This window comes from Gadus chalcogrammus, chromosome 1, assembly GCF_026213295.1.
Source record: "Gadus chalcogrammus isolate NIFS_2021 chromosome 1, NIFS_Gcha_1.0, whole genome shotgun sequence".
Taxonomy (NCBI): domain Eukaryota; kingdom Metazoa; phylum Chordata; class Actinopteri; order Gadiformes; family Gadidae; genus Gadus; species Gadus chalcogrammus.
Window position 1 is genome coordinate 25042977 of NC_079412.1, and position 27459 is coordinate 25070435.

General features: G+C 47.6%; 1 protein-coding gene across 6 annotated transcripts in view; it reads right to left on the reverse strand.

Annotated features, from left to right (window-relative positions):
• Window positions 1–5221: 5221 nt before the first annotated feature.
• Window positions 5222–27459, reverse strand: part of acot7 (acyl-CoA thioesterase 7) — a 43032-nt gene continuing 20794 nt past the window's right edge. For all 6 annotated transcript variants that reach the window (XM_056597780.1, XM_056597773.1, XM_056597764.1 and 3 more), the window contains 3 exons: window positions 18667–18783; window positions 13827–14011; window positions 5222–5663 (listed from right to left, as the gene is read on the reverse strand). In XM_056597780.1, coding sequence (XP_056453755.1) covers window positions 5565–5663; window positions 13827–14011; window positions 18667–18783 — 401 coding nt within the window. In that variant the 3' untranslated portion in view covers window positions 5222–5564. The remainder of the gene's footprint in view (window positions 5664–13826; window positions 14012–18666; window positions 18784–27459) is intronic.

Genomic DNA, 27459 nt, shown 5'->3' on the forward strand with positions numbered 1-27459 from the left:
CCCACTGGCTCCACCAGCACCAGCGGCTCAGGGATGGCCCCTCTCTGGATGTCTGCACCACCCATGCACTCAGGAGCCAGCCCCTGCCGACTCACACCAACACCTGGCCCGGCCATGCTGACGCTGCCTCACCACTTCATATATGCTGTCTTGCACCTAAGTGCTTGTCCTCGTCAGCTTACCGTACACACACACACATACATCAGCACACGTATTCAGACACAAACATATACACATACTGCATATGCATGTGCACACACATGCTCAGATTCCCCTACAAATTAAAAATACTACAAAAGGCTTGCACCTGTATAACTGACATCATCAGCTGCCCAGGTGTAAAAGAAACACACGATTAAACACATACCCCCAGTCATATACACAAAATACTAGCTTCTAACCTGTGTCCTAGTGCACCCTGGGTACTGAAGTGTACTAAGCGGACTGTTCCAGCTCTCTGACCTCCTCTGGAGGAGGGCAGTGGGGGTCCAGGCTGAACACAGAGGCTGACCTGTTACCTACTTCCTTCCCTGCAGGGGACGCTCACTTGGCCTACCTCCTAGCTCGCAGGGTTGAACTCAAAAAAAGTTTAACTCTCTCTCTCTCGCTCTCTGTTTCTCTGTCTCTCTCTCTCTCTCTCTCTCTGTTTCTTTGAGCGTTTTTTCACTGCCACATATGCCTGCCGTCTTAGTCTACTTTTTCCCGGCATGGTCCACGAGTTTACACTGACCGAGGTAATACACCGTCTTGATTCTGCCCCCAGATGTCCCCTCTCGAACCCTCCACATATTGGCGGGTCCATTTTCATTTAAATGCAATTAGTACCAGGGGCAGCCTTTTGTCGGGATAAAAAACAAGTGGTCAATAAAATATAAAGAATATGTTGGCATTTTTGCACATGTAAATAGTTAATCACGTTTTTAGCCTACACTCAGATATAGTCTACTCATTCTTGCATTCGAGTGGCTTCAATAAAAATGTAAGTATGCAAATTATTCTAAAGGGGTCTCTGTGCGTTGTCCCGCCTTCTCCAATGAACCATGAAAGCTGGCTCCTTGACGAAGAGGGAATGTACCCCCTTGGTTTTACACAGGCAAAACAATGAAATTGTTACATCTGCCAAGCAGCAACCGTGCCTGCTCGGCACTGTAAAAATGTCTTCTCACTCCATCTCTGTTTCTTTCTCTGTCTGTCTGGCTCTTTCATTTTCCTTAACTTTTGACACTGGGATGAGATGTTCAGAGGTGTTTTAAGGCCCACGGGTTGGGCCGTATTTCGGTTTGATTCGTTTTTTTTGGCGGTGCATCGTGAGTTTTTTTTATACGGTATAGCAATAACGATGGTTCATGGTTTGATTTGGACCAAGCGTCATGAAGCTGTGTTAAGGGTTCAGACAGGGAGACTCCTCGCCCTTCAAGAGATTCCCTCGGCATCCTATATCCTAGCTACCCATCTCTTTAGTGGTTTAATGTTTTGTAATGATTGTAAGCCTTGATTGTTCTGGGATGAAATTGACTAAAGTGAATGTCAGTAAAACGGTGGTATTGAAGACGAGTGTGATGTACGTAATTCAATGTCCTCCATTAACCAAACGTAAACACTGCATGACAAGAAGAGTCACACTTTGCTGCCAATGTTAAACACGTACAAGATCAACATTTCCATTTTTGGACATTCATAAATTATCGAAACAAAAATATTTTTGGTTCACATAGATATGGTATCAAGTATCATACACACACACACACACACACACACACACACACACACACACACACACACACACACACACACACACACACACACGCGCACACACACACACACACACACACACACACACACACACACACACACACACACACACACACACACGCACACACACCCCACACACACACACACACACACACACACACACACACGCACACACACCCCACACACACACACACACACACACACCCACACACACACACACACACACTCAGCATAATTTCCCCCTTGCATGACAACCGAGCTCCTCCTGTCAAAAATAAAAAATGAATAAGAGACATGATGGATGAGGGGGTGGGTTGCAGTGAGGCCGGGGCGACACCAGGCGTGTCCGCCCGGCCCCGCCTGTCTGGCCTCTCCGTTAGCCCTCCTGCACACCCCGGTAATGACTTCACCCCCCACCATGCGATGACACTATCATTCATCTCCTAAACCATCCTGGTCCTCTCAGCCCTGCTGGGCACCAGCGGTGAGGAGAGCGACGCTGGATGTGTGGAGGGATGGTGAAGATGTGTGTGTGTGTAAGGGTTTTAAGTGTTTTCTACCTTGACTTCTACGTCAGAAGATCTGGCGCTTAAAGATAGTACTTGGCAATGTGTAGCATCTTAGCTATCTTTGTTGTATGTGTAAGGGGAATGGGTTAATCTAGCGATTGTAAATGCTTAGCCCTTGTTTCTATGAGCATCCCTACCTAATCCGACAGAGAACATGTTTTTTTTTTCTTCTGACAAATGTACTTGTAAGTTGCTTTGGATAAAAACATCTGCTAAATGCCCTGAACGTAAATGTAAATGTAGAAGATGACATTGTTTTAGAAGAACATTGTTTAGAGGTGTATTTGTGAATCACGGACTCCAGCACTGTTATCAGTTCCTTCTTTGTCATGTTTTACTTCGGTGCCGTTGCATAGAACTGATTAAGTCAGAGTCCAACAGCTTTAAGCCCCAGACGATCCTGCATAGGTCCTGCTGTGATGAACTTCTGTGGTATCGTAGTGCACTGTCTGGTCCATCCATCAAGTAGACTGTAACATTATGAGTTAGGGTTCAATACCAGTGGGAGGTCTGACAAAGGGGAAATCACATTTCTATCTTGACAGTAAGAAACAAAAATACACTTCCTTTCCATGATGTCATCTCTGTTCCACTCGTAAAAAAAAGTATTTCATTCTACATGAGTAGCCATGGTTACTGGATTTGCATTTCCTTCTCTGTGAGCTGCAAAAACGCGACCAGAGACATCGCAGAGAAGCATTGCTGCGACCAGGAAGAGGGAGAGACAGAGACAGAGAGAGAGACAGAGAGGCTGAGAGACAAAGAGAGAGAGAGGCTGAGAGACAGAGAGATATAGACAGAGAGAGAGACAGAAAGACAGAGAGAGAGAGAGAGAGAGAATGAGAGGGTCCTTTCTATAATAAGCTGTATCAGAGAAGGATCCTATCTCCTCATGTTGCAATCTTTCTTCCTCCTCAGCCATCAGCAATCTCCTCTTCTCCTCTCCTCCTCTCCTCCATCCAGCAGATGCCTGAACTTCGCTGTGGATAAAAATAGAACCCCCATCCTCCTTCTCATGCACACACACACACACACACACACACACACACACACACACACACACACACACACACACACACACACACACACACAGCAGAACAGTAACCTTAAGGATGAACAGTGATGAGTATTACAGGTCAAGTCATTGAAAGATGCTGATTTATTCGAGATAGACTAGAGACATTGTGGTGGAAGTCCAAAGTCTACCTTCTAGGATTCAACCATTTACCGAGCCAGTAAGATTTACATAATATCCTATACATTATACATGATATTTTATGCATCCACGTCTGGATAAAGCATGAATAAATAAAAAAGAGAGACAGTAGGGTTTCATCCCCACTAGATAGGGACACAAACTACCCTGCCTGTAGGTAATATCGAGCCAAACCCTACCAACCAGCTCTCTCCAAATCACTGCACGTCTCTGAACAATGAAAACTGTGTAAATATGGCTGATCGATCCACAAACACCCAAAGAGTACAAACGGAGGACAGAGACAGAGAGTGTACTTTAGGAGTACAGCGAAGCGCTGGGATAACAAAGGGACGGGGAAATATTCTCAGGTGTCCGTTACCAGGCCTCAGACGGCCGCCAGTGGAAGGAGCCCGCCGCGAACTGTCAAATCGGCTAAGTCGCTATCGGCTTTCAGCGATGACCCCGGTGTTCTGGTTACACCTGGAGCCCGTCTCAACGGGTCTCCAGACCAGACAACCACCCTCTCTCCCACGGCTTCTTCCCTTTAGAAACACCGGTACATGAATATTCACTGGTCACCCCTACTGGCTCATCCCCACATATTATTCACAGATTTTGTGGTGAGCGGGATTAACTTTGAACCGATAGTGTTCTGTGAGTGTGTGAGGTGGACGGCTGGTATCAGACTGAGACAGACTGATTGGACTCTGGGGCTTGGTAAGGCCGCTCTCCTGCTCCACATTGAGCACATTGCACGGGTTACACCAGCCATCAGCCATCACTCGGGGAGAGACCTCCTACATGGCAACATGCAGCACCAGCTCATGTCTTAACCTGACAATAAACCGTTTTCCATAACCACCACCACCCTGCCTGAAGGAGCCTAGTTAAAACAGACACTGCGGTGGAGTCAGGCAGACACCTAGGTGGCGTGTAGCTACAAATATACCCTGTTTCCCCTTCCCATTATTATGAGGCCTGAAACTGGCTGGTTGACACGATCCAATCATATCACTGGTGATCGAATCACATTCTCCTATTGTTTTCGTCTGCACCAATTCTGTTTTCCTGGGAAGTATGTGCTGTAATGAAGGGAATATAAAATGTGCTCTAAAAGCCGTTTCAGTCATTGTCTATGAACAAAAAAATATGAAGAGAAGCTAAAAGACTTAGCCAATGCTTACGCTAACCAGCAGCACTTATGCTAACTCCCCTTATTTTAAGTATTTTTGTGTTTGTTCACTCACTGGGCATTATCCTAGTGAATTGCTAACAAAATCAACCTGCAAAAAATGTAATTGAATATATTTGACGTTCATTCATGCAAGATAACGAATACATGTACAATTATTAAGACTGGGGATGCCTAGTATTCAGAAAACGACGAAAAGAGAGAGAAAAACGGCAATGGTGTCAGAGGGCGAGTGACAGCCAGTGGGGGAGAACAGAGGAGGAGGTGGTGGGGGGAGGAGCAGGAGAGAGAGAGAGAGAGGGAGATGAGATGAGTCACAGTAACCCCCCCACCCGCCCCCATACAGCCCTCGGTGAAAGACACGGTGCAGAATCAGAGAGGGAACCAGCGTGCAGGTTTGTGCCGAGGCATGCTCAGGACTATGACATCATCCTCGCCATCTTCACCATCATCATCATCACCATCCTCATCATCATACCAGGAAAGACGACAGAACCACAGACTGGAATTTCACGCTGTTTTTATACCTCACATGTCTTTCGTCATCATACAAATAAACGTTAGATGTAGTTGTTGTTTCTCATTTATTTCCCAGTCCGACCATCCCCTTGACCGGAATCATCCACAGTCTTCATACTTTAAAAGTTACAAAATTAAATTATATATTTATTTTTATTCCCGTTACATAAATATATGTTGCTAGACACTTTGGTATGCGGCCTTCAATAAAAAGCAGTGGAATGATGAAAAAGCTACATCAAGGTTTAAATAAAGCTTTAAACCTTTAAAAGCATCGCTTTTTTCTTTCTTCAGATGTGCGTGCGTTGGCCCCTGGGGGCCCCCGCCTACAGTGTCACGCCGTGACTTGGCTGTCGGCGATTCTCCTAGCCTTGTTCTGGAGGTAGCGCTCCTTCCCCTCGTCGAACCTCCTCTGCTCCTCCTCTCCTTCCACCTGAGGGAACACAGAGAACGGCCACAGCTTTAGAACAACAACACTCAATCCTATGCATTGTCTATTCAATCAATCCAATCTCTATTTGCACAGAGTGTGTTCCAGGGAAGGCAGAGTAAAAAGTAATGCATGAATAAATAAGAATTGGAATCGCAAACACACACACACACACACACACACACACACACACACACACACACACACACACACACACACACACACACACACACACACACACACACACACACACACACACACACACAACCCCACTCTCTCGCTCTCTCGCTCTCACACGCACAAAGAGACATGTTGTGCATTACATTACAGATATATGTCGGTGGGCTTTAATCAACAAGGGGTTGCCATGGCGAGCCCCTCCCCTCCTCCCCTGTGTGCGGAGTGACCAGCAGGCAGAGGGGGGGAGAGGAGACCTCCCAGCCTCTTCACCCCCCATCCATCATGTCAGCCAGCAGCTGGGGAGTGATGGGCTTCAGTTACACACACACACACACACACACACACACACACACACACACACACACACACACACACACACACACACACACACACACACACACACACACACACACACACACACACACAACAGCGCATGCACACGCGTGCTCTCTCTCTGGTTGGTACTGCAACACGTGGGTGGATTCACTTGCTGGCCCATACAGTTTAATTAAGAGGTTGCCTAGCAACCTTGTATCCAAGTCTCTGACTTTCTTAGTCTTTGTGTGTGTGTGTGCGCGCACGTGTGTTGTGTGTGTGTTATTTATAGAACATTGCTACATGTATTTAAAATTTTCATTTCGTTAAGTGATCACTTATTGATTTGAAGGCCATATCATGAAAAACTGAAACTGATCAATATCAAATTTAACACTTCACTGTGTTAACGCCTAGAAAACTGAGTCCCAAAAAGGGGTCTGACTTCTGCTCTTATGCGGTTTGTTCATATCCCCTCATAAATAAAACATGATTGAACAATCCAGTAAAGAAATCTAGTCAGAAACCCGAATCTAACATTTTTGATCGGTGAGTTTTTGGCACACGGTTTCCTTATTAATATATACCGTATCTGCTTTAGCTGATTGGTGCCTTCAGAAATAAGCTGTAAGACATGAGGAGAAAGAATGCGGTCACACTGGGCTCCATTGTAGTCAAAGGCAATACCTAACATATATATATCTATGGGATTTTGTGGCTTTTTGCATAGGCCAGTGAATGTAGCACAGGTCTGCAGTGCATGGTGGTGCATGATGGTGCAAGATGGTTCGACCCTCATCAGGAGATGGTTGATTTGAGATTAGGTTTAGGTGATACGCATTCCAAAGAGGATTGGCAGCCTTAGACCGACCGGAAGTCCTTGTCACAATAACACATGGAGAAGCAGTGCCTGGACACCAAACTACATGAATAGTGGGCGGAAACTTCCAGTAGAGCTGATCTAATCCTCGCCCGATATCTATTCTGAAATTCAAGCAGAAAAGTTCAAACTTTCAATAGATCCATCTCATTATTTCCATGCCCCAGCTAATTACAATTATGTTCTTCAGAGGTACACTTACTAAATCTCAAAACCCCAAAACAAGCCGGCGTTTGCAGAAGCGATTACATTGTCTTGCTTTGTACCGCAAATCCTGCGTAAGTGTAAAAGATAACTAAATGAATGGCCGCCGGATGTTGAATCACAAGTCTTTGAGTCGCCCATAAGTGGATCTCAGGGTTACACCAAAACAGGGTGTACTCAACGTGAAGGCCAAGTACATCGGCAGGGAATTAATATGGAGAGAGAGAGAGAGAGAGAGAGAGAGAGAGAGAGAGAGAGAGAGAGAGAGAGAGAGAGAGAGACACACACACACACACACACACACACACACACACACACACACACACACACACAGGGAGTGACACTAAGGGAGAGTGAAGGAGTAAACATCATCCTGGCCTGGCCTGATCTCGCCTTCCAGAGATGACATCATCATATAACCTTGTAGGAACTAGCTTGATGTGCACTGGCTGTCTCTGTAGGCTTCAGGCAGGTTAGAGTGTGTGTGTGTGTGTGTGTGTGTGTGTGTGTGTGTGTGTGTGTGTGTGTGTGTGTGTGTGTGTGTGTGTGTGTGTGTGTGTGTGTGTGTGTGTGTGTGTGTGTGTGTGTGTGTGAGAGCGTGTGCTTATTTATGTGTGTGTTCGTGTGTACATGTATTTGCTGGCTTTGCTGTCTTTGCAGATGTGTGTTTGTGCATGCGTGTGCATGCATGCATGCGTGCGTGTGTGTGTGTGAGTTAGTGCAAATTTCATGGCACAGTGCAGCCCCCCTCCCCACCTCTCTCCCTTTCTGCTTAAAAAAACACATTGGATGTGAAGCAGTGTTTAATTACAAGTTTAAAGCTTCGCCAGCCTCCTGCTGGATGCTAATGGGGAGAGGCAGTGGTATGTGTGTGTGTGTGTGTGTGTGTGTGTGTGTGTGTGTGTGTGTGTGTGTGTGTGTGTGTGTGTGTGTGTGTGTGTGTGTGTGTGTGTGTGTGTGTGTGTGCGCGTGCGTGCGCGTGTGTGTGCGCGTGCGTGCGTGCGTACGTGCGTGTGTGTGTGTGTGTGTTGGGGGGGGGGGGGGAGGGGGTTAATGGACATGCCAATTACAACACAGCGCACATCTGAATGCTGAGCCACATGCTAGTCTGACCGGCGCAGTGTGAGGCGATGGTTCTGTAATGGCCTGAATGAACATGTGCACGTGTGTGTTGGGGGTATGTGCATGTGTTCTTGTTTTCTCTTGTTTCTTGTTTTCCCATTCTACCTCATATACTGCTGCTGCTGGAAGTGCAATTTCCTGAGGGAACCTTCCCGAGAGATTAATAAAGTTCCTGTCTGTCTGTCCGTCTGTCCGTCTGTCCGTCTGTCCGTCTGTCCGTCTGTCCGTCTGTCCGTCTGTCTCTCTGTCTCTCTGTCTCTCTCTCTCTCTCTCTATATTTATTTATTTTGATATTTTGATCTTTGGTCTTCTGGTACACAATGGTCTACGGGTAACCAGTGGATACCCCAGCAGGGCCAACCCTTGTGGGGGGGAGCGGGTGACCAAGCCCCCCTCTGTGGTGCTGACCTCTTCACCTTTCAGTACGTGCACAAGTACCATTTACTGCATTCTCACGCGGTCGAACGTGCACATGCATATTTGTTGTGTGGTGGGGTCCACAGGACTCATTTGCATTACTCAATGAGCCAAAGACCGGATGGTGTAGTCGTGTGTGCGTGCGCGTGTGTGTATGTGCGTGTGTGTGTGCGTGTGGGTGAGCGCGTGTGCTCTCAGTGTCCTTCGTTTAGGTTTTCCCCCCCCCCTCCCACCCCCCCCTTTACTGTTTACTTTATTGTTTCCGTGGCGACCTTGGCCTGGATGAGACGGGCCTAACGGCCAGTGGTGGACCGCTGAGGGGGTGTGGCTGTGGTGGAGGGAGGGGGCAGACCGCTGAGGGGGTGTGGCGGTGGTGGAGGGAGGGGGCAGACCGCTGAGGGGGTGTGGCGGGCTGTGGTGGAGGGAGGGGGCAGACCGCTGAGGGGGTGTGGCTGTGGTGGCTGGTGGCTCTGTAGTCCCAGACCTTTGAGCTCGTCTGGTAGCAGATGACCCGGATCAGGGTGGACGGGGCCATTCCCTTTCCTTCGCTTCTTATTGGTTTTTGTGTTGAAGAATTGTGGCCTTTGTAGTTTTTTTTACCCAATTCTTAAAATTGCGTAAATAGTTATTCCTAATTGAATTATCTTTGCTTTGCCAATTCATTAAAAAATATCACTTTTTTATGACAAAGAAAAAGTAAACGCAAATTATATTTTTAACATTAAGTCGCTAGAGACATCGAGAGCGTCGGAGTGAATGGACATTACTACCTTATAAGACACTCTACAAGGTCATATAGATAACATAGTAAAGTTAAACACCAGCAGAGACACTGCTCTGGTGTAGATCTCCTCTCGATCTCTGCTCTCTCGCTCTGTAAGCAGGTCACATTCCTCTCGCTGTGTTTATTTTATGATATACAAGACGTGAGTCTGAATAGCCCAGGCCTTTGCATTGGATGGTTGGTACTGCAGATATACTGTATATTTCCAAAATGTCGTAAACAGTGTCTTTTAAAAAGTGATAAATGGACGGCGGAAGACTCATCAGGGGAGGATAGCATCAGTGCACAGTTTCAATTTCATGTCCTCAGGTCCTGAGATGTGGAGGGGAGGGGAGGGGATAGAGAGAGGGGAGAGGGCCGAGGGCCTAGGGCCGAGGGCCGAGGGGAGGGGGCAGGGGAGGGGACGGAGAGGGGAGAGGAGAGGGCGGGGAGAGGAGAAAGGGGGGGAGAGGAGGTCCTGGAGAGGGAAAGAAGCGAGAGGGGAGTGGAGGGGATGAAGAGGAGGTGATGGGGAGAGGAGGGGGGAGAGAGGAGAGAGACTTGGGGATGAAGAGGAGGTGATGGGGGAGAGGAGGGGGGAGAGAGGAGAGAGACTTGGCTCAGGGTCACCATCCCCGAGCAGAGAGGTGGGAGCGTGGAGACAGGCAGCAGAGGGCTGGCTCTGTGCTGGCATGGGCTGTTATTAGAGTGGGCATGGAGCCGGGGCCAAATACAAGCCTCTCAACTGGAGATCCAAGATGTAGACAGACTCCCCCGGAGAAAATACACAGCAACCATCTGCAGGAACGGCGGGAGGTGAGACACCTTCGTCTGCCTGTCTGTCTGTCTGTTGTACTTGACAGTGTGTGTGTGTGTGTGTGTGTGTGTGTGTGTGTGTGTGTGTGTGTGTGTGTGTGTGTGTGTGTGTGTGTGTGTGTGTGTATCGGCATGTATGTGCTTGTGTGTGTGTCGCCTTTGTCAAGGTGTGTGTTTGTCTGTGTACATGTGTGCATGTGTGTACTTGTGTCTGTAGCCTTTGTCCAGGTGTCTGTTTGTCTGAGTTCATGTGTGCATGTGTGTACTTGTGTCTGTCGCCTTTGTCCAGGTGTGTGTTTGTCTGTCGATGTGTGTGGAACGGAAAGATAATGGTTGACCTTTTCATGGTCCGAGCCGCACTTTGCTTCAAGTCACCTGCAAACCAAAGAACCGGAACACATTCCCTCTCAAAAGAGAACGCAGCTTTAAAAACAGCCCCTCCTCTTCATCAGCTACACTCAAAACATGCACACCCAGTCCATCTCCCCCCGCCCTGTGCAGAGAAACACAATGCCTTCAAGAGACGAGGAGAAGCCATGCCTCCAGTAGTCATGATGAAGTAGCTCCAACAGAATAGATCAGAATTCATCAGAGAGTCGTGGTGCATGCTGGTACCGGGGAACATGACAAGCATGTCGAAGGCATGAAAGCCTTCATCAAAAAAGAGAGAGAGACAGAGAGAGAGAGAGAGAGAGAGGGAGAGGGAGAGGGAGAGAGAGAGAGAATACAAGTACATAAAATGGAGAAGGTGGGAGGAAGGGGGGGGAAGTGGAACAAAACAAATAAAGAAAGAAGAGGAGGAATAGATTAAGAAAACTGGATGCAACAACGTGAAGTAGGAGGAGCAGACAGAGAGAAAGAGTGAGGGAGGATTAAAGTCTGAGAAATTGAAACATTGCAGAGCAGTTGCAGAATACAATCTGTTGGCTGACATTGTTAACCAATTACAAAAGCATTATGACCACTCAAATGGCTGACTAACAACGAGACAAAACCCACCAAAAAATAGCCTAGATATGGCTAGCGTGAGCCGGGCTAGCGTGAGCCCGGTTAAAGTGAGCATGGCTAGAATTAGCATGGCTAGCGTGAGTAGGGCTAGCGTGAGCAGGGCTAGCGTGAGCTTGGCTAGCGTGAGCTGGGCTAGCGTGAGCCTGGCTAGCGTGAGACTGGCTAGAATTAGCATGGCTAGCGTGAGCCGGGCTAGCATGAGCATGCTAGCGTGAACTGGGCTAGCGTGAGCATGGCTAGTGTGAGCAGGCCTAGCGTGAGCAGGGCTAGCGTGAGCAGGGCTAACATGAAGCTAAAGTTAGCATCGCTTGTCCCACACATTCCCCCTCCTTGGCTGTCGTTATCAAGGGAAAAACGCATCTCTCCGTCCCACCTCCCCCTGTTTACTGTTTAGCCATTGCTTATAGCTGACTACAGTAAACCAACCCCCCTAAACGCACACACAAACACACACACGTGCAAGTGCAGGCCATGCATGTCTAAAATAGGGACGCCTAAAATTAGACTGGGCAGATTTTTTCACATGGAAAGGGGTAGTGAAACCTCAAGAGAATAGAGATGGAAGTGACAGAGGGATGAAGAGAGAGAGAGAGAGAGAGAGAGAGAGAGAGAGAGAGAGAGAGAGAGAGATAGAGAGAAAGAGGGACGGAGAGAGAGAGGGAGAGAGCGAAAGAGAGAGATTGTGGGTTAAAAATAGCATCTGTGTCCTTTTGATCATGCTATTTATAGCGTGTACAAGAGAGCTGGTGCCAGATCAGTATTGTGAGGAAGGGTAGGCGATCGTTCGTCTCATTTGAAATTCTCTTTGCAAGGCCATGGAGAGCAGACAGAGCACTGAGAACAGTGTGTTTTTACACAGCTGAATTACAGTAGTTCATGCATGAACGCCCATAGTTTCATACCCTGATCATAGTCCATAAGCCTTGAATGGATTCTAAACCAGAAACACCACATGTTGGGCTTTTAGATGTGGATAGATAATTTATGATTTTACAGCGCTCTGATATCAAAGTAAATGGATCAATTAAGACATTGATCACGATTTCTAAGTAAAAAAATGAATAAAGAATAAAAAGAAAAAAGAAAAAAAAGAAAAATCTGCAAATTATTCAACATGAACCGGTTGCTATGGATACGTATTCCCCACCCTGGTCTGTTGAACAACATTGTGTGATTATTCCGACCGCAAGCTGTTAGCCGTCATAGCTAATGGGGAAGTGGGCAGAATCAAAGATAGAAAAATAAGGGCGCATTTCTTTTGAACGTGGTTCGCGAACCTGCTTCCCTAATTCACATCCCATTGGTACAGTCCGATCTGCAACATCTCTCCACCAGAAACCAAGGGCTGGAGCCGTGAGCGAGACCGCAGGCTACACCTAGCTACAGAGCCTCCACCCACTCCCAAAGCTCCACCGTCCATCTGTCAATTACCAGCCGACGAGCAGAGTGTTGTGTCGACAACAGCAAACTGACACGCCCGTTGTATCTACCGTTGCCTTTGCCTTGTTCCCGCCTTTTTGCAAGGCATCAGAAGCAGAAATATTCTCTAATTGGACCCCCCCTAACCCTAACCCAATCCTTAAATGGGTAATCATGAATACTTATCCAAACCCCCGTTCATGTTCTTTACGTGAATCCTTCACACACACGCGCACACACACACACACACACACACACACACACACACACACACACACACACACACACACACACACACACACACACACACACACACACACACACAGACAGACACACACACACACACAGTCCTCTGTTTCTGATACGTATATCAGAGGTGCCGCTGGCCCTCTAACTAGAACTCTCCTAATAGCGTCGGCGATGAATTATTAAATATCAGCCTTCTCTCCTCTCCAAAAAACAGGGGACGGCGAGGCACAACAGCGGCCTGTGTGAGGTGGGGGGGCAGCCAGGTGTTGAGGGGTGGGAGACAGGAGCAGACAATAGAGAACACAGAGGTGATGTGTGATATGTAAATGGGTGTACCGTGGGCGGTGCGTTTGAAATGGCCGCTTTACATACATTTATGTACATTTTATGTCCGAGATGCACATCCTCAGAAAGACGTGTTTTGATGCTTAATGTTGTTTGAGCTTTTGTGTGTGTGTGTGTGCGTGTTTAACTGTGTGTGTGTGCGTGTTTAACTGTGTGTGTGTGTGTGTGTGCGTCCCTACATAAGAGCCCACTTAACCAGTGGTTTCCAAACTGCGGTTGGCGACCCCTAAGTGGCTCCCAGCAGAGGACTGACTCGACTGTGTGATGGCCACTATAAAGATTTGGTTCCGAAACATGATGCAGCCGTTTCATTAGTATTTCATGAGCATCGTTACAATGCCTGGTCAACATCTAGAACGGAAGATTAATTATAATATAGATAATTAATCCCCCCCCCCCCCCCCCCCGGGGACGTCACCGGGGACGACGGAGACCAACGGGACGTTACCTTGAGGAGGGGCACGGGGAGGGGCCGGTTGTCCTTGTCCAGGGAGATGAAGGTGAAGAAGGCGGAGACGGCCCGGTACGTGGCCTTGTCGGCCTCGATGAGGGGCTCCACGTCCACGATCACCTGGATCTCCATGGATCGGGGGCTGGTGAAGGCCATGCGGCCCTGCACCTTCAGCAGGGAGCCTGGGGGGGGGAGAGGAGGAGGGTGAGGCATGGACCAGGAGGAGGAGGAGGGGTCAACAGGGGTCAGGAAGAGGAAGAGGAGGAGGAGGAGGAGGAGGAGGAGGAGGAGGAGGAGGAGGAGGGGTCAACAGGGGTCAGGAAGAGGAAGAGGAGGAGGAGGAGGAGGAGGAGGAGGAGGAGGAGGAGGAGGAGGGGTCAACAGGGACCAGGAGGAGGAGGAGGAGGAGGAGGAGGAGGAGGAGGAGGAGGAGGAGGAGGAGGAGGAGGAGGGGTCAACAGGGACCAGGAAGAGGAAGAGGAGCAGGAGGAGGAGGAGGAGGAGGAGGAGGAGGAGGAGGAGGAGGAGGGGTCAACAGGGACCAGGAGGAGGAGGAGGAGGGGTCAACAGGGACCAGGAGGAGGAAGAGGAGGAGGAGGAGGAGGGGGGGTCACCATGGACCAGGAGGAGGAGGAGGAAGAGGAAGGGTCAATAAAGGTGGAGGTAAAATTATATGCTTTATGTACACCGTAGGACGACAGGACTGCACGGTCCTGAGGGACATGGGGCCACTTGGGAGCCGTGAGATTCAAATCCCCGCTGGCAGTCCCATGAGGTGGATGAGCTTGAGTGGGGGCGTGTCCATGTGAGTGCGTTTGTGCATTCATTTTTTTTCATGTGAGTGTCGGTACGTTTGTGTTGGTTTGTTTTGGGATTCACTTTTTCCCACAGTATCTTCCTGGCGGTCCGTGGGCTCGGAAAGGGACTGTGGGAACACCAGTGGGTCCCAGGGTCACCCGATGTCACCAGACAAGACATCGTTGGCGCTGTGTATATATATCCATATCTGTATACTCTTACACTTCTCCCTGCAAGGAACTTTCATGCAAGACTTGTTTCATACTTGGCGGTTCCCATAGAAACGAGACACGTAGTTTTCCTCGCTTATATTCCGGTCAGCTCCGGAGTGTACTACCCAGAAGTTACAGAGGAACGAGAGCTGGGCCCCATCCATAATGAAACACACGGCGTGGTGCTGCAGTTCAGAGCGTCTGGACGAGCGGTGAAAGAGATGTGCGAGTGTGAGGGCTGGCTCTCTCACCACCGGGCCGCGGAGGTGAGAGAGCGAGTGTGAGGACTGGCTCTCTCACCACCGGGCCGCGGAGGCCCTTCATCACAGTCTGATCCGTCTCATCTGCCTCCCCTCATGTCTCCTTCTTCTCCTGAACTCATTTCATCCTCCGCTGCCCCCACCTCTATCTTCCCCCCCCCCCCCCCCCCCCCCCCCCCCCCCCCCCCCCCTGCTCTGTTGCTAACCTTTAGGGGCTGCCTGGTGGTGCATGGGGGAGGAGGGGAGGGTGGGGAGGGTGGGAGAGGGGTGAGGGGGTGGGTGGGAGAGGGGTGAGGGGATGGGGAGGGGAGGTTAAGGGATGGGTGAGGGGAGGATAAGGGAGAGGTGAGGGGATGGATGAGGGGAGTTTAAGGGAGGGGTGAGGGGAGGATAAGGGATGGGTGAGGGGAGGATAAGGGATGGGTGAGGGGAGGATAAGGGAGAGGTGAGGGGATGGATGAGGGGAGTTTAAGGGAGGGGTGAGGGGAGGGGGAGGGGGAGGGTGAGGGGAGGATAAGGGAGAGGTGAGGGGATGGATGAGGGGAGTTTAAGGGAGGGGTGAGGGAAGGGGGAGGGTGAGGGGAGGATAAGGGAGCGGTGAGGGGATGGATGAGGGGAGTTTAAGGGAGGGGTGAGGGGAGGGGGAGGGGGAGGGGAGGATAAGGGTGGGGTGGGAGGAGAGGGGAGGGTAAGGGAGGGTGAGGGGAGCGGCCTCCCCCCTCTCGCTCTGATGCAGCACACCCAGGCTAAACGCACAGCGTTCATCAAAGGGACACTTGGAGGCTGACCTGGTTAACTCCAGAGAACACGCCCTGGGTCCCGGGGGGAGAGGTTCGTTAGAAACCACCACACTGCAGGACAGTGGAGGCAGTGACCTAAGCCCCTGCCTGCTCCTTCATGACCTGTATCGGGTTCAATGTGAGTCGCTTTGGAGAAGGGCTTCCTAAATGACTAAAGAGTCAATAGTGAATGGGTGGAGGGATGCAAAGCATTTTTGCATTAAATCCGTAGCGCCTGGTCTGTAAATTGGCTGTTTTTATATCGAGTTTATCTTGAAGCGGCTCTCCCCCAGGAGATCCTGACCTGCCTTATATTTTATTCATGCTTGAGCTAAAATAAAACACCAACCCACAGACCTTGTTTGGGTAATATGCAGTATTTATAGCACCGTATGGCTACAAATAGTATGAAGGGTATAGTCTATGAAGTGAATTCTATACCATTGTGCCATCAATATTAATGCCAGATCGATATCTTCAGCGGATGTGGTTCGTGGACTGATATTGAACAGCTCATATTCCTGTCTGTCACGGTATAGAGTTTATTTTAAGAGTTGATAAGGTTTCTTTGTCTCACATTGCTAGTGTGTTTGCACACAGACTTTGTTGACTGTGTATTCATTTAGTGAGTCTATGTGTGTGTGTGTGTGTGTGTGTGTGTGTGTGTGTGTGTGTGTGTGTGTGTGTGTGTGTGTGTGTGTGTGTGTGTGTGTGTGTGTGTGTGTGTGTGTGTGTATTTCGAGAAGGGCACTCCTTCATGTTTCCAAGTTTATCATCACGGCATTAGCATAATAAGATAACTCATTAAGCTGCATAACTTTGTATGGTTCCATCAGATAGTTTAAATTGTTAGTCCCAAATCATTAGCCAGAATTATTCCGTGTTCGACTTACAAGATTGTATTAACCATAAGCTTTGACAGCATCAAAATACCAACTGTCATGATGGCGAGCTTAATAACCATTTATTAATTATTGTCATTATTGTTATGATTGGTTTATTGGGCGAGGAATGTGTGTGTGTTTTGAAGGGCCATGAGGACTACTACTACTACTACCACTACTACTACGTACACACCAACAGACAACCACACCAATACAAACATACCAACACACAACAACACATACATACCAATACACAGCCACAATACACACCGACACACAAACACATACACAACAACACACCCACACAAACACAGCAACACACAACCACATACAAACCAACACACAAACACAACAACACACCCACACAAACACACCGACCCACAACCACATACACACCAACACACAACCACATACACACCAACACATACATACCAACACACAAACACAAACTCACCAACAAACCATCACACAAACACACCGACACAAACACACCAACACATACACACCAACACACAACCACCTACACACCAACACATACACACCAACACAGAGATAATAATAATAATAATAATAATACATTTAATTTAGAGGCGCCTTTCAAGACACCCAAGGTCACCTTACAGAGCATATAGTCATCATTCAAAACTATGTAAAACAGACTAGGAATAAAAGGAAAACAGAGGTTAAACATGAAGAATAATAATAATTAATAACACTCAAAGACGCCTAAAGTGAAGGGGGACCTCACTAACCATAATAACACCCAATCACATACACACCAACAGACTACCACATACACACCAACACATACACACCAACACACAAAGACAAACTCACCAACAAACCATCACACAAACACGTCCAAACTAACACACAAACACATACACACACCAACACAAAAACACACCATCACACAAACAAACCATCACACAAACACATACACATCAACGCACAAACGCATACACAAAAAAACACACACACACACACACACACACATACACAGCACATAACATAAAGTGTACAGCTAAGTTTGAACAAAGCCTGAGGAGGGACTGGGGGGTCCCCACCAGGCAGGGCGGGGAGGACAGATGGTGGAGGAGACGTGAGCGTCTTCCCACGAGCACAGGGAGGACGGAGACAAGAGGAGCACGCCGAAGCAGTCGGAGCTGCCATCGCGGCTCTCAACATGTCCTCTCAGTGTGTGGTTGCCTCGGAACAAGTACACCCTCTCTAGCGTCGTGGGTCCCTCTATATATATCCCCCCTCTCTCCCTATGTCTCTCACTCTATCTCTCTCTCCCTATGTAGCTCTCTCTTGATGTCTTCCCGCTCCCTCTCTCTCTCTCTCTCTCACTCCCTATGTAGCTCTCTCTTGATGTCTTCTACTCTCTCTCCCTCTCCCTCTCCCTCTCTCTCTCTCTCTCTCTCTCTCTCTCTCTCTCTCTCTCTCTCTCTCTCTCTCTCTCTCTCTCTCTCTCTCTCTCTCTCTCTCTCTCTCTCTCTCTCTCTCTCCCTATGTCTCTCTCTCTTATGTTGTCCTCTCTGTCTCTATCGCTCCCCTCCCCTTCTACCTCTCCGCCTCTCCCTCTCTCCACTCCTCCCTCCCCTCTCTATAAGTGTTTTTTTGGGCCACCTCTTTAAAGGTTCTCAGACAGTACAGAGGAGAAGGAGACTGTGTGGTGCACACTCCCTCCTTGATGTGACCCGTCCACACTTTTCATCACAGTTTATCACCGAGATCCCAATTCCCTACCCCCATCCCACTCAACCCACCTAGAATGGCGTACAATCTACACTCTGCGCACAGTGAAGTATAACATGTGTGTAAATAAGATGTTGATAATGAAGTTGGTTGAGGCCCCCGGTTAGGGTTAGGGTTAGGGTTAGGGTTAGGCTGAGGATTACCTTTCTTGATCTTGCGGTGGAAGTTGATGGCGTCCACGCAGGCTGTGACGATGCGCGTGTTGCAGTGTCTGGCGCCCACGATGCCCGCCACCTCATCCATCAGCTTCATGGTCACACCTGGAAGGCGGCACAAAACATGGAGGTGAGAGGAGGTTCGTGGTATGATCCCCCCCCCACCCCCATCACTGCACCCACACCCAGGGAGTTGCCTGGACACAGACACTCCCTGACATGCATCGGAATATACTGGAATTGCCGCTGGATAAAGGGGTCTGCTACATAGGTAGGGTAGTTACTTAAAGATACATACAATGTCAACTCCAGCCAAAGATGCTGGGTTGATACCCAATCTCTGAGGCCTGATCTGGCCCCCACCTGCACCTTAGTGACATGAGTCGAAACCCACTATGGAACGAAAGGTGTGCCAAATAACTATATAGTTTTGTTTTATAACACATCTATCTCAGGTAGGGAAACACATGTACACCATCTACCATGCATATACACACACACCGAAACACACACACACACACACACACACAAAGTGTGCAGGGAGCACTAAATATAACACCACAACATTAATGAATGTTTCTCTCCTCTCCACTCATTCTCACGACACAAGGCCACTCGGAGCTGGTTTGAGGCCGGTCCAATACAGTCCATTAGCAGCTAGACGGACGGCAACAGCAGGGGACCCAGAAGAGCTCTGGAGCAGAACACGAGTGCTGGCCTCAATCTGAACAAAGTACTTCCTTCTACCCTCCATTAGAGCTCATGGCCAGACGCTTTAATCATGGGTTGAGAGTCGCGTCATTTTGGAAAAAATTTAAAAAAATTCTGGAAGTAATGTAAGTGGAGGGGGGGGGTTAGGGGGGGGGATTTGTGTTATTAGCTTTAAAACCATTGACTACACTATTGGGGCTACTTTTATTGCCAGTATTCAAAATCTCTAATCTAATACAAAGATTACTGATGCTATTGTATCATTGGTACAGTAATTTGAATAGATTATTCATGGCCATGGTGATGGATCGGCATTACGGTCCAAATGAATGCTGAGGCTTTATGAGCTACATCAGAAACTAAACAACTCTCCTTCCTATGCAATCAAGAGGCATTATGGGAGCCAGCTGGGCTCCATTATCCACAGTAACAAGTAAGAGAGAGAGAGACAGAGGCAGATATAGGGGAGAGAGAGAGCGAGAGCGAGAGAGAGAGAGAGAGAGAGAGAGAGAGAGAGAGAGAGAGAGAGAGAGAGAGAGAGAGAGAGAGAGAGAGAGAGAGAGAGAGGGACAGAGATTGTGAGGGACAGAAAGTGAGACACACTGAGAGAGACAGAGAGTGAGAGGCACAGAGAGAGAGGGACAGACAAAGAGAGGGAGAAACAGAGAAAGGCAGTTTGCGAGAGACAAAGCTTGAGAGAGACACAGAGAGACATAGAGAGAGGGACAGAGAGAGAGAGACAGAAAGACAGAGAGTGAGAATGAGAGTGAGAGTGCGAGAGAGGAACAGATAGAGAGGGATAGAGAGAGAGACGGAGAGACAGAGACAGAGAGAGGGATGGGGAAAGCATGCTATTCATATTCATTTTGGTTGAAAAATCCGAACTGGACGTTTAGGGCTGATTAAATGTTCTTGTTACTCGAGAGGATGTTGTTCAGCAGCGCTCGCCTAATGCTGACGAACCTAATGAGCTACTAACGGCTGATACTGAATACCTAATGTCTACCTAATTTAATGCCTAATTTTTATACACGCTTTGATTACGGCGTTTGGACTTTAATGACCAGTCCGTCTCTGTAAGACCCAGCTTCTCAACGATTGCTGTCTTCAATGGTTCTCAACAGGACCTATTTCAGCTCCTTGGAACAAAACGTTTTTATGGTCGCCCTTTGACAAACTCATTCCTGTTGCGTTATTATTGTATTTTTGTGTCAATTTTTATGTCATCCTTAAATCAAGTAACATTGCTGAAAATAGAGTTTATCACACGGTTAAATGTTATTTTAGAACGTCATCACGAGAAAACAGCGGAAAGGATAGGATTGATCCGTCATTCCGAAAAGCCAGAGCAAGTTCCGCTTGGAGGAACCGCTCGGTTGATGCACACAGAAGGGGGTTTAGGAGTACCGAGTGACGGAAACTACGAAAAGGTTAAAGGGTTAAAGGTCAAACATAATAATGTACGGCGAGCAGGTCATTATTGTGGTACAAACCAGGGCTTAAATCCAACTGAAGGGGTTTATTTCAACATAATGAGAGTCTCAATGTACATTGGTACGCATTCAACGTGGCTGCTTACTAAATAAAATCAATAATTTGATGCAAAATATAGCAAATTATTTTATCTTTTGGTTAAAAAAGGATTTCATTGCTTCTGTAAATAAAAGGTAATAGTTAAATACGATTGGAACTGCTGCCATGGCAACGGTCTGTTAAACATAGCAACGGAGTGTTAAACGTAGCAACGATCTGTTATACATAGCAAGAGTCTGTTACATATAGCAAGAGTCTGTTATACATAGCAGCAGTCTGTTATACATAGCAACGGTCTGTTATACATAGCAACGGTCTGTTATACATAGCAACGGTCTGTTAAACATAGCAACGGCCTATTATACATAGCAAGAGTCTGTTATACATAGAAGTGGTTTGTTATACATAGCAAGAGTCTGTTATACATAGAAGTGGTTTGTTATACATAGCAGCGGTCTGCTGTACGAAAATAAAAGACCGTAAAATGCCTTAATGGACCAATCAGAATAGGGTATTGGACAAAGCCGTGTAATAAGCATGGATACCACGGTCACAGACACACCCCTCAGCAGGGCGGAGGGATGTGTGGGTGGAGGTTACTGGGGGATGAGACCGAATGGACAGATGTCGACGGGTTTCTCCGTGAACAATAGAACATCTTGTAAGTGATGGGTGTTTGGGGGGGGGGGGGGGGGGGGGGGGACTAGCAGAGGCAGAGGTGTAAGAAGCAGAGGGCTGCATCTGCCTTTAGGTTGGCAGGCAAATGTGTGTGAATGAGTGAGTGAGTGAGTGAGTCAGTGAGTCAGTGAGTCAGTGTGCGAGTGTCTGTGTGTGTCGTCTAAACCTGCCTACAACCTTGGATGCAGTTAGTTCTACATAAATATACATAACATATCTAAAAGCTTGATTGAGTCCTGTGCTGTAAGGCAGAGCTAGCACGGCCCGCTACAGTGAATCAATAGGTGCTCTCGGCGGGGGGGGCACTGCTCGGTCTAGGAGCCATCTGTGGCGTGGGGCCTGGTTCTGGAGCGCGGAGCGCGTGGGAGGCCCAGCGAGACGAACCCCGCCGCTTTCTGGAAGCTTCTGCTGGCGTCACAGCAGACAAGATGGAGGACGGGAATAGCAACCTGACTACTTAATTGCTGAATCACTTTGTGGCAAGTGGCAAGGTTTCATAACCTTTTATCTTATTATGTAGCGAATTTTTTAAGACAGGAAAAACATAACCTGAAAATGTCCTCCTTGAAAATAGTCTTCGAAATACGCACACATTATTGAGACAAGGTTAGTCTCATGTTTCCCGAAAATAGACACAGCACAGTTTAAAACGACAACACCCCACAAAGTGAAACTAAAAGTAAATGAAACACACGTCTTATAAACGAGACGGAGACGGTCTATCGATTCCGTGAGATGACAGACAGCCAGCCGGACCAAACAGACATATCGACAGACGGACGGAGAGAGAGACGGATGGATCTGCTTTCTGGAGGTGATTAAAAGCGGTTTAAATCTCTCGACGGTAGCGAGCTGCCAAACTCGCTGGTGCCAGGTGTTGGCAGAGGAGGTGGAAGGGGCTGTGGAACATTGTGGGGGGGGGAGGGGTAGAGAGCTCCAGTACGCAGTACAAGACATAGACCCGGCACCTCAGAGTGTCAGATAGCTTGCTCTGGTTCAACAATCAGTCCCCGTCAGCATCACTCAAACACCGCTGCTGACGGGCTGCTCCAAAGAAACACCCCCCTTCATCACCTCCTCTCTGGCGGCTGTTACAGAGGGCTGGTGTCGGCACAGGGAGGCTGGGCGGAGGGAAGGGGGGAATGGGGGGTGTGTGTGTGTGTGTGTGTGCGTGTGTGTGTGTGTGTGTAAAACACACCCTTTGCGCATTTCACAGATAAAACATAAATGCAATGCATTCATTGATTTACCCCCCTATTTACGCATGTGTTTATTTCCCCGTGAAGGAAGCATAATCGGTAAATACATTTATTTAGACTCTCAGAAACATGTGCCGAATGATTTCTTATTGTTTGTCGCCCGCTTCTCCCCTCCCTCCCTCCCTCCCGCCGCCTCGGCCCCAGGGTGTGAATTGAGATGTCACCCAGGATGGAGGGGTGAGGAGGGGGAGGGTCCCATGGGGGAGCAGGTGGGGGCCCGGCCATGCCTGTACACGCAGCATCACACTCGCCACTTCCTGGAAAACACCAATGTGTTGTAGCCCAATGCTAATCACACACGGGATAATTACATTCGCGTGTGTGTGTGTGTGTGTGTGTGTGTGTGTGTGTGTGTGTGTGTGTGTGTGTGTGTGTGTGTGTGTGTGTGTGTGTGTGTGTTTTGCGAACACACACACACACACACTTTAAATTAGTAATTTGGATGCTTGAGTAATATAAAATGATTTGGTTTTTGAGCATATGGCTTATGATATTATCTGGATGTGTGCTGCCTCCATAACTGTTGGTGCTTCACAAATCCATGCTTATCTGAGACTGCAGACCCAGAGCTGTCAATCAAGAGGGACCCCACACACAGTTCCCGCCCCCAGAAGAGCAAAACATGTTGAACTGATCAAGATCGAAAAAATACAATTTCTAGGAAACCACAAACTAATAGTCTCTCTTAGACACATAATATTTCATAGGACGTTTTTAACTCAACAAAGTTATAATAACCATCAAAGACTATGTTTAATCATGTTCTATTACAGTTCCCCACTCACACAGTCGAGGGAAATAAAGCCTATATTTGGGTGGTCGTTGGAGGATGATGGCAAAATAACGAGATCCTAAGGGGACTGAAGGAGCTGCTTTGATTAAACCGCGGTTCTCTCTCTCTCTCTCTCTCTCTCTCTCTCTCTCTCTCTCTCTCTCTCTCTCTCTCTCTCTCTCTCTATCTCTCTCTCTCTCTCTCTCTCTCTCTCTCTCTCTCTCTCTCTCTCTCAAAATGTGTATGCGTGTGTCTGCGCTGCATGTGTGTACGTGAGTTATCTCCTTCCGCCCCTTTGTGCTCCTAATATTAATAATTCTCAGTACCGATAACGGACATGTTGGATCAAAAGGGTCCCGGTTCATTCATTACCAGGGCTCCTGAGGGGGGAGAGGGGGGGGGGGGGGGGTTCCTCCCTATGGCTCAGCGGGTGAGCGTTCCAAAATGGAGGATGTATTGTAGCAGCGAGTGGGAGGGGAGGTGAACATGGCGAGGGGCTCTAGGGGCTGTGGTGCTGGGAGATAAGACAAGAGGTGGTTTAATCCCGGGGTCTTTAAATGGCAAGGGAGGGAGAAGAGGACATGTGGTGGTTTAGTATAGAGCGGTTGGTTCACTTCATGCTCTTCACGGGGACAAGCGGCCTTGCAGACTTTAAGCATTAAGTGTCTTCAACGGAGGCTCTACAGCGCATATTGCTCCTTGCCCGGTCTGATTTCATTCAATATCTTCCAAAAATTCACCCAAATCAAAGACATTTTGTTGTAACTGTCGTGCCGGTTTCTCCCTTTATGTGCCTAAAGGTTAGCCTGGCACCGCCCACTTACCTACTTCCGCTCAATTTTCATTTCACTTCAGTACTTCAGTACTTCTGTACAAATGAAATGAAGTACGATGGTCTGGTAGGACCAGGCTACCTAAAGGTGGCAGCATACTTCAAAATAAGTGGATTGTATTTTGGCTTTTGAGACCGAAGAAGTTTCTTGCATAGAAAGTTTTTTTTGACTTTTTACTACTTTAAATACAAATGCCGGCCAAGTCTTTCTGACTGTTAAGACACAATGTTTGCATTGCTATCATCTTTTGAGATTTGGGCAACTTCAAAATCTTTCAGTTTGGCAAAAGAAATAAATGTTCTATCAGGTCATTGGGTTCTTCCACCAGCTGGGCGGTGAATCTGAATGTGCCTAGAACCAAGATGGCCGCTATGTGAACGAGACCCAGGCCTCCGCCCCCGCTTCTCCCTCCCCTCCCTCTACCTCCCGATTCCTTTTAATCACAAACTGCATAATCAAACGGTTCAAACGGCCCCCATGATGAGCCAGTAACCATGGCAATGGCTCCATAGTCGACACACGGTTTCCGAACACCCCCTGCGGCCTTTTGGTTTGGTTTTGTTTATCGTGTTTTGTGTCTGCCGTTTATCCAGATGTTAAGGTATTAGGCAGACAGCGGGGGTCCCAAACAGTGGACCCCCGCTGCGGCGGAGGAAGGGGAATAGTTTAGAAAATGCTACGGTGCACTGTGACTGTCACACTATAGCTCTCTCTGTATACTTACTAACCGGACAACAACCTCCTAACTCATAAGTACATTCACAGGGTTGAGTTAAGGAACAAAGATATAAGGCCCAGCTGGCATGGTTTTTTCTTTTCTTAAAAAGTTAACATTTTCTAACGATGAGGCAGAAAATCAATCAATGTGACCTGCGTCAAGACCCAGCATCTGTTCTAGAACAATATGACATGATGGAACCACACAATGACACTCATCTCATTTATCTCTCACACACAGCCCCGCTTCTCATAGCATGTGACATATTTAAACTTCATAGATAGATAACTCACACACACACACACACACACACACACACACACACACACACACACACACACACACACACACACACACCTCAGATGGATCTTCTCCTACAGACGGTCATCCGCCTCTTCCAGTCCCCTAAACATCCTGAATAAGTGATCTACTAAATACTCCCCTTTCCTCACCTAACTCCATTTTGACTACTCACTATTTACTGAAGATAAACTATCCTTCAATATATCCCACTTGTATAATGTGTGTATGTTAATTCACTTAAATAAATTTCTGTATCCTCTTTAATCAAAAGCACCTTCCAGTGAATTCAGATGCGTGATGTCATCATGAAGTACAAAACCTAGGTTTGTACCAGCTTGCTTTCTGGCCTTGTCGGACCCCTTTGATCTCTGAGGTTACATCCTGTGGACCAATGTGAATATGCTCCCCATCAGAACTCAGTCGAGGGAGAGTCAGTTCAATGACGAATAAGGGTGGCTGTATTATAGTAACAATGGCAACGCCCCAGGGAAATTTTGCGATCTACAGAGCAACCAAAACGATTTTAGTAATAGTTTTCCACAATTCTTTTTCGAAACAGACTGAAAAACGTTGGTAAAAGCGAAAAGACAAAACATAAATCTCCACAGAAGGCTTTCGTCAGGGGACAATATTCTTTACTTCAACCCGATTTGGCAAGATTGAGAAGAGAAGGAGACTCACTCTGATTGGCTAGAGACTTGTGACCAAGATCGGCAAAAATCTATGTGTTAATCTATTGCTGCCCAGGCAAAGCTCCCCCCCCCCCAACACAAATGTATTAGTGATTACCCCCACCATCAGACTGTAGTGGTTTTGCTCGTGGCAATCAACCGCTGTTTCCATGGAAACCACCGGAATGCTTCCTTGGTTTTTGCAGGGGAGGGGGAAGAGAACGAGAGAGAGAGAGAGAGAGAGAGAGAGAGAGAGAGAGAGAGAGAGAGAGAGAGAGAGAGAGAGAGAGAGGAGAGAGAGAGAGAGAGAGAGAGAGAGAGAGAGAGAGAGAGAGAGAGAGATGAGAGAGAAAAAAAGAGACAGAAAAAGAGAAAGAGAGCAAAAGTGCAAACATGTGATAATGAGAGAAAGAATAAACCAGTCAAAGGAAAGACAGCAGAACAGAACACGAGAGAGGCTAAATAAAGCATCAAGCTGAGCTAATGGGGTTCTGACAGCCAGGACATGTTCTGCTCCTCTGATCTCCGCATGGATGGAGGCTTTCAACATACCTCGCTGCGACGCCGACGCAAAGGACTACTCTCACTCGCACAAGTTTTTACTGGCTGATTAATGAAAACATGGTATTATTCACTAACGCTATAGAGGATTTCCTTCCTTTCTTTATTTATTTGACAAAATACCTGACAAAATACCTGATACCTGAGATTTTGTCCTCAAATACACTTTGTATAAAGACTATTCAGTATTAGAATGGGGTACATATTGCGCATAACCACTATGCAAGCCTGCCCTGTTCTGACCATTTTCCGACTGAATCATAGCGCAGCATTCACGTGCGTTTACGTGAACATCCGGCGTCTCTATTTTGCCGACATTCATCTGCTTATGGCGACCGCGGCCCTACCATCTCTGATGAGCAGTAGAGCGAGAGCTATGGCAACCCCAAGGCCCACATGCAACTATACTGTAGCTCTCATCTTGTCCTCCAACATAACAGGGTAGAGAGGAATGAGAAAGAACCGAGAGAGCCAAGAACGAGAAAGACAGAATAGTCGTCAAAAAGTAGATTAAAAATGTGTCTGAAAACTCGAGTAGCCCTCAAGAAGAAAATATATTAAAGCCTGCCAGCAGATCTGGGAGTAATATTAATAATTTAGCTCTGTTTACTACACCATGTGATGTGCTTGTTCCACTCTGTCTTATCACAAATAGATCCTTGCAGTTAGGTACCGCACCTTTTTACCAGAACATCAAAATGGATGCAGGACAAAATGTATGAGATGAGCTGTATCCATCCTT